The sequence below is a fragment of the Jaculus jaculus genome, chromosome 5 (assembly GCF_020740685.1).
Source record: "Jaculus jaculus isolate mJacJac1 chromosome 5, mJacJac1.mat.Y.cur, whole genome shotgun sequence".
NCBI classification, from domain to species: Eukaryota; Metazoa; Chordata; class Mammalia; order Rodentia; family Dipodidae; genus Jaculus; species Jaculus jaculus.
Genome location: NC_059106.1, coordinates 9,525,764 through 9,533,881, shown reverse-complemented (window position 1 = coordinate 9,533,881; position 8,118 = coordinate 9,525,764). Strand labels below are relative to the sequence as shown.

At 53.1% G+C, this 8,118-nt stretch overlaps 1 protein-coding gene across 2 annotated transcripts in view; it reads right to left on the bottom strand.

Annotated features, from left to right (window-relative positions):
- Window positions 1-1,179: 1,179 nt before the first annotated feature.
- Trim67 (tripartite motif containing 67) overlaps window positions 1,180-8,118 on the bottom strand; it is a 52,834-nt gene continuing 45,895 nt past the window's right edge. For both annotated transcript variants that reach the window (XM_045150232.1, XM_045150233.1), the window contains exon 10: window positions 1,180-7,478. In XM_045150232.1, coding sequence (XP_045006167.1) covers window positions 7,413-7,478 — 66 coding nt within the window. In that variant the 3' untranslated portion in view covers window positions 1,180-7,412. The remainder of the gene's footprint in view (window positions 7,479-8,118) is intronic.

Below are 8,118 nucleotides of genomic sequence, written 5' to 3'. Positions count from 1 at the left end.
TGAGAGAGCTAAGAACAGTAAGTTGTCGGTGGTCTTTGTGGGAAAGCAGTTAAATTTTCAGCCTTCTATGTGTGTGAAATTTGCATGGTAAGAAGTTCTAGAAATAAAATACAACTTTAATATATGTGACTAGCTGCTAAATAACACAATGGTTTGTTAATTGAGAGAGGGACACAGAGAAATGGTGAGCCTGGGCCTCAGCCACAGCTATTGAACTCCAGATTCTTGCGCTCCTAGTGGGCACATATGTTCTTGTGCTTGCCTCACCTTTGCGCTTCTGGCTTGCATGGGGTTTGGAGAGAGCTTGAACCTGGGTCCTTAGGCTTCTCAGGCAAGTACCTTAATTGCTAAGCCATCTCTCCAGCCCAACAATGGCTGATTTTAACTAATTTCTGGTACCTACACTGAAGTGTACATCATCTCTCTGGAGCAGTTAGCTAGCAAGGTTGTGTATATATTTGTAGTGATGTTGTCACTGTCCAAGGTGTTAGCCCAAGGACCCATGTTCAATCTCTCTCCAGATCCCACATAAGCCAGACGCACAAAGGTGATACAAGCACGATGTCACACATGTACACTAGGTGGCGCAGGCATCTGGAGTTTGATTGCAGTGGCTTAGGCCCTGACATGGCAATTCTCTCTCTCCCTCACTTGTGGCCTTGTTCTCACTCTAAAAAAATATCTTAAAATGAAAAAAGGAGGCTGGAAAGGCGACTTAGCAGTTAGGGAGCTTCCCAGCAAGCCAAAGGACCCAGGTTCAGTTCCCCAGTACCCACATAGAGCCACATGCAGAAGGGGGCACATGTGTCGGGAGTTCGTTTGCAGTGGTTAGAGGCCCTGGTACACCCATTCTCTCTTCTCTGCCTCTTCCTCACACTCTCTCTGAAATAGATAAATATTTTAAAAATTAAAGAATAAAAGATCGGCTTTCCTGTAAACCAGGCTGGCCAACTTGTGGTCTTTTACCTCAGACTCCCAAATGCTAAGGTTACAGGAATGAACCACTGTGCTCACCTTGGATGTATTGTAGCCAACTTTGGACTATTAGGCTTCTCCAATCTTGTAAGCTCTTTAAAACATGAGTCCGTGCCTTTGGGAGATGGTGCCTTATACTTTAAGGCTACAGGTCATCACTTCAAGATTTCCGAGGCCCACATACCAGACCTGTCTTCCAGTTGCTGGCAGTGTCAAAAGAATTTATTTCAAATCTGCTTAAGAATGTGGTAAAACTCAAGTTTTTCAAAAGGTAATAATACAGAAAGTTCAACCAACCCCCAAAGACCAAAAAACACAGTGTTTGCAATTCAAAAAATACAAACGCTTGTGGATACCAATACAAAAATTAGAAAAAATTACTTTCCTTCCCATTGCCCACCCCTCCATGTTTTCAATGAAATGTAACAGCCACAGGACCAAGAGCTGCCACCAAATACCAACCACTAAGGACAGGATGGGTGCGGAAGGGAGGGCAAAGAAAGGTGGGGAAACGGGCCAAAACAAGGGTTACACGGCTTTTTGCCTCTTGTTAAATTCCTTTGCCAACGTTACACAAACACCTTTCATGCTTAATACACAGTATAGTGCGAAAGCAGAAATTCTACATCATGCATTCACATTGTCTGTTTTGCCTGGGCCCCACTTCCCTCCCAGCACTGAGAAAGGGGGTGGGGGCGGGGAGGCCAGTCTCCAGGGGCAAGGGCTGTCACGAAGCACAAGCAGTCACGCCCTTGTCTCCGTGGCCGCCCTTCACCCCAACGCCTGCTGCTTAAGTCTCTGCTCAGAGCCTTGTCCAAAAGCTTGGTGCCCAGTGCCACCCTGCTTGTCCCCAAAACTCAGGGGCCTTGTCCAGGACCCGGCTGGCAGCTGGGAACCACAGCCCCGGGAGTCACCGCACAGCTCCTCCTGCTGAAGTCAGCATCATTCACAGAAAGCCAAGACCACGCTGCACCTCCCGCTTCACGACCTGTGCCGAGAAGCCTTAGCTGTGGTCTGAAAGCAACCTTTTTCCCTCTTAGCCTGACCAGCTTTTGAGTCCCAGCTCATTGGTCTTGCATCATGCTCATGCCAAAGACACTCCCACTGTCTGGGAAAGGCCATGAGGAGAAGAGCCCCTGGAGACCAGGATGGAGGTGGCAGGAGGCCACGGGCCAAGTGAGCATCCTTTGCTGCACTGCAGAGACCCTGCAGGCTCTTAGCACTGGGGGCGGGGCGGGGGAGGAGGCTGTCAGCAGGCGACCTGTTCAGGTCACTGGAAGTAATGCCACTCACCTGGGCTGTCCAAGAAAAGGACATGGTGGTTGTAGTTATGTGAAACCTGTCTAAAATTGTTCTTTTGCTCACAAGGCCAGCAGCTGTGGAATAAATATTTGTCTGGTCACAACTCAGGCTTGGATGGAAGACACCATAGGCAGAGGATGCAGGAAAATCCCTCGGGGTTTCATCCATTGGATGTGACTATTCCACAGTCCTCAATTCCCACCATAGAGTTGAGGAGGTGGGTTCATATGACCTGTCTGCCAGTGGTAATACTGAGGCCCAGAATTCGATGTGTGCCCATGCATGGCAAGGGCCAGTATCAAAGCGAAGTTGAGAGAAGTCTCAAGGGCAAACCTATTGTCTGATCCTTGCGTCCTGCTCCAAGCCCACTCTATACGTGTGTGTGTGTGTGTGTGTGTGTGTGTGTGTGTAGGTACACGTCCACATACAGGACAAGCTTGGGTGTCATTCATGAGGTGCCATCCAACTTTTTTGAAGCAGGGTCCCTCCTTGGCCTGGAGCTCATCCCGCAGGTTGCTGAGCTGGCTAGCCAGAGAGCCCTGGGGAGCTGGCCACCTCCATCTGCCCAGTGCCAGGATTAAAAGAAGGCAGCAGCGAGCCTAGCATTTCTCAATGCGGTATGGATATCGGACCTAGTTCCACTCTTACAACACTTCTACCTAAGCTGCCAGGACCCCATACGAGGCTACCGATGAAAACAGCTACCAGCTCACTTGGAGAAGTCCTCAGTGTTCCCAGCATGGACTCCAGATATCTTCTAACAACCTCAAATTTCTTTAACCATCCAAGGCCACACATCCATCAAGAAATCCTTGCTACAGCTTCCAGTAAACTGTGGGCATGGCTAAGGAAGGTGAGGGGCATTGCTTGCCAGGAACGGAAGCAGGGGCTGGTCAAGCATCGTCAGCCAGCAGGAATGCGAGTCCCCTTTCCCACTACCTGCCCTGCTAGAGCCCTGTGGATAGTCCTTGTCTTGGACTAACACAGCACCGGTGGCTTTGTGACAAGCTTTCTGGGTGACACAGGAGTGGGTGTCACTCTCACTATAAAAACCAATAGCGATAGCCAGGCATGGTGGGGCATGCCTTTAATCCAGGCACTCAGGAGGCAGGGGTAGGAGGATCGCCATGAGTTTGAGGCCACCCTGAGATTACATAATAAATTCTAGGTCAGCCTGGGCCAGAGTGAGACCCTACCTTGAAATACCAAAAAAAAAAAAAAAAAAAAAAAAAAAAAAATCCTAAAGGTCCTCAACCAGGGCAGTCCCTGGGGGCCATCTGAATATCTCTAAATATTTGGGGTTGTTACACTAGCTAGGATGCTATTGGCATCTAGTGGCAGGCCGGGAATACTACGACGTGCCCTCTAGCGGAACAGGCCACTTCCCAAACCACAGGAGAGGTGAGAAGCGCTGACTAGCCACCCTGCAGTGCTGGGAGTGTGCTCCACAGAGGACTTTAATCCGCCTTGCCCACCTCTTAGCTGCGGACAGCTGGCCACAGCCTTGTGATGGGCGAGCCCCTGCCACTGGCACTGTATGGCACCTCCACATGCAGACCAAGCCTTTGACTCGCGGTTAGAATTAAGGCAGAGATGCTAATGTCCCTGGAGGAAGCGCACATGCAGACCACACGCTGCTCCTGACCTGAGAGGGCTCTGGATGGGGCAGGACACCGTGGACAGGATAAAGGGCTGAGGAATGGGTGGCCCACCGCCATCTCTCACAGGAGCTCCCCCAGTGTTCCCAGGCTCAGGAGCCCTGGCATCTGCATGCAGCTCTGGAGCCTTGGCGGCCTTGGAGCAGCTAAGGGCATTTTTGGAACCACAGAGCACACACGGGACTAAAGAAGTGCGCTGAACCACGTGCAATGTCACAGTATCTGGGCCAGGTACCCGTCCTCCTAAAACTGCGGCCATGTTGCAGGGAGGACACGGGAGGAGGAGACACCCTAGCCGTGAGTGCTGTCCCCTGTCACGAGGGAGGGGCTGGGGCGCTGGCTTTGTGACGGGTACTAGTGGATGCTCGTACAGGAGATTTAGAAGGGAGCAGCGTACTGCGGCCAGCTTGGCTAATTGGACAGGACAGACTGCAGTTATGTTCCAGAGCACACTCCAAACACAAGGGATCCTGACATCACAGAAGATACTGAATTCCTTTCTTACGGATGCTTGACACACTTACACAGAGCTCTTCCTTTGCGGCCCAACCACAGCATCACGTTGATGTCATTTAAGCACGAACGTCACCGCAGTGCCAAGAGGCAGGGCCTCCACGACCCGCGGTGTCCCGAGCCTTCCCGCCATGAGGTGTTCCTTCGCCGCTCTGATCCTTCGCGATCCCCTGTGGGTGGGATGGCACATGGTCTGGCGCTCCTCCCCTCGGTGCATTCTTGTCCCGGACGTGTGCTCTGGGTGGAAGGCAGGGCAGATGGCTCTGCAGGGCGGCCTGTGCTGTCCCTGGCATCAGTCATCAGTGTATTGCTTCTGAGCTCCAGCCAGCCTCCTTCGTGCTGCTGGGGTGGAGCCGGCTTCTCCCCCAGCATCAGAAAACCTTCGAGAGGCTCCCTGAGCTGGGTGCAAGGCTTCACCCCTGCGCTTGGGAGGCTGAGGCAGGAGGATTGCTGTGAGTTCAAGGCCAGCCTGAGCTACATAGTAAGTTCCAGGCCAGCCTGGGCTACAATGAGTCCCTGTCTCAAACAAAAACAAACAAACAAAAAACCCCCAGAAGCCACCTGGTGGGCTACAGGGCAGTTCAGTGGTAGAACACTTGCCTATCATATGCAAGGCCAAGGACATGGGTGGGATTCCCTAGCACTGCAAAAACATAAAACATAAAGAAATAAATAAAAATTACAAAACAGAAGAACTGCTGGGTGTGGTGTGCATGCCTTTGGTCCCAGCACTCAGGAGGCTGAGACAGGAGAATTGCCACGAGTTCCAGGCCAGCCTAGTGAATTCTAGGACGGCTTGTGCTACAGTGGGATCTTACCTTGTTCAAAACAAAACCAACAAAGAACCACTTCAAAGTGTGGGCATTTCCATATCTCCCCAAGGCCCAGTTATCGCCTAGTGACTCCTGCTCCCCAAGTAGGCAATTAGCCACCCACAGACTGAGGACGGCCCGGGTGATCCAGGCTGTGGGGGCTGCAGGACTCCCTCTGGATAGACTTCCCTGCCTTACTCTCATTCCAAGGCTGCTGGACTCTTCCAGAAGAAAGCCAAGCACCTAACCCAATGCTCATGGCTGCACTCAGCTTCCTGAGCTTGGGAGGGCAGTGGATCCTTGGTGTCCCCAATCTGAGAATCTGCTCCTTGCTCCTAGCCTGGGCCTCCTGGAGCCAGAACTATGGCTAGAGCCAAAGCTTAGGAAAGGCAGCAGGGGCAGCCAGGCAGCTGAGGCCACGTCAACTCAAGTCCGTGTGTTGCTCCGGGGGCTCTGGATGGGACCGTGGGGCAGGAACAGGAGGAAGAGAGGCCAGCTGGCCATAGCTGAACCTGCACAAAGCCGATGGCTCCAGGGCCCAGCGTGGAGACTGGACATAGCACCAAGCAGCTCCTGGTGACACCAGGCAGATGGTCTTGCCAGCCACATCTGTGGAGATGTGGGCCACGAGCCACGGGCAGGAGCTCTGAGGTAGGTCTGGTGGGTCTGCACAGCCCAGTGGTGGGCGCTTGGGCAGCGGGTGCAGGGCTTGGGCACAGAGGCAGCCGAGGAAGCACAGTTGGCACTGGTGTGTGGGTGAGTCAGACAGCAAGTGGACAAGTTGCTCCTCCTTGTCGAATGAAACGCCTGATAATATAGAGGCTTTCCGAAGGAGAGAGCGCGCCGGTGACTATCAGGTGCAGCTGGAGACAGCAGGAGATAGGAGGGCGAAGGGGCAGCACAGTAGCTGTGGGACTGGGAGACAGGGTGACTACATGTGGTCCTTAAGAGCAAGGTCAGTGTTCGCAGGAAGGGGACGGGCTCTCCCAGCACCCCAAGAGACCCCGACTCACATGGGAAGAAACAAGGCGTAGGGTGTTGCCCTCTAGTTCCAGCCTTCTTCCAGGGTCCCGCCTGACGTTGAGGCAGAGCCGCCCCTGCCTGCCACCAGGCCACCTCTCAGGCCCGTGCTGCTTCCATAACGTCAGTCGATGGGTCTTGAAACAGAGGGACTGATGAGCTGAGAGGCTTCCCCAGGGTGCGCAGCGCACGCTTGCGCTCACGAGTGAGGCGTAGCCCAGAAAAGAAGTGTTGACGCATTTCTGTTGACCTCTGAAGAAGCCAGTTTCAGAAAAAGCCATTGTCACGCAAACATGTCACTGTCTTAAATTCCAGTGTTTCCATCATGTCTAAGACCTGGATGAGCAAAATATAGCAAGATGGTTGCACACACCTGTGTGTGTGTGCACATGCACAAGTGTGCATGTGTGTGTGCAAGTGTGCATGTGTGTGTGAGAGAGAGAGAGAGAAAGAGAGACACTATATAACTGGCTGATTAATAAAGGCCCCAAGTCACCCTTTTTGAAGGTCTCTGCAGTTCAATGAGAAGCAAAAATCAAGCGTTAGTGGTTAATGTCCTTTTCCATTCGTCCCAACCTAGTATGCAAATGGTGTATCACATATTGAAGATTCTAGGGTCAAGTACTCAGGGGCAACTCCCAGCAGAGATGACAAGCTGCTGCTTGACCCGAGAAGTGGTGCCCAGCAGAGGTGACATGAGGGCATGGGTTGACTTGGCAGCTGCTTGACTCCCCCTTCCTGGAACGCCAGGCTCCAAGTCTCCCTTTCTCTCTCCCTCCAAAAAATTATTTGAAAAAGAAAAAAACAAGCTTTACAAACAGATGCTTTACAAACAAAAAACATGCATGCATCCAAGGCCTTCCCAAGAGCCCCTTGGGTAAGTCCTGGGGTGAGTTCGTGGAATGTGGGTGGAATGAAAGTGACACCCGCGGCCACCACTGACTGTGGTAGCCATAACGTGGCCTGTGCGGCATGTGGACGCATTCCCCATCCCCCAAAGAAACCATCTTCAGACACTCAGTAGCTGCTGGGATGAACCCAGGACTTGCTGTCTTGCCCTTGTGTCCAGTGAGGGCAGCCCAGCCCTGCTTGTGACTTGGTCGCGGCCAGCTGGGCAGTGGGAGCTGCCAGGCTAGTTGCCTGACAGCTTTGGCCGCCCCAGGTGTGTTGGCACCTCCAGTCCTGTGTGCAGGGTGACCTAGAAAAGAAGATGGGGCAGGCTGGGGAAGGAAAGTAGAGAGTGGGAGAAGCCATCCCCAGGCCCCAAGCGCTGAGACGGCACAGGCACCCCACGCACCCCTGAAATCTGTTGTTCTCAGGCTGCTCCACGTCACTAAGGCCTGTGTCAGCCATGCCCTTTTCCCCACAATAGGACCCGTTCCATTTTGCTGGAGCCGTGGATGCCCTGCAGCATGTGAGATGTGTTTGCACCCACTGCCCCCCATCCCAGCCCTTTTCCTATCTTTCGGATGCCCCACACTGCAGCGCCCCCCTTTTGTGAATGACTGGCATCGGTGTGTGAGGCAGCGGGCACCACAGGCGGGTCCCTTGCTTGTTCCAGGGAGAAGGAAGTTGCTCTGCACACTCCAGCCTCTCACTCGGTCTGTTTTGGGGGTCCTCTGCATCACACCCCCCAGAACACCCAGTCCAAGTTCCTCCCTCCTAGGTTGCCCCATGGAATCCATTTGTCCCAAGTAACAAAACAGAAGTAACTAAGTGGGGCCGGAAGGACCACCTTCCGGGGCACACAGGGCGCCGGCTGGCAAGCTCCCTGTCTGGGTGGACACCTCGGCCAGCTTCAATAGAGTCCACTTTTCTCAAGAGTCAGGCAAGGAGTC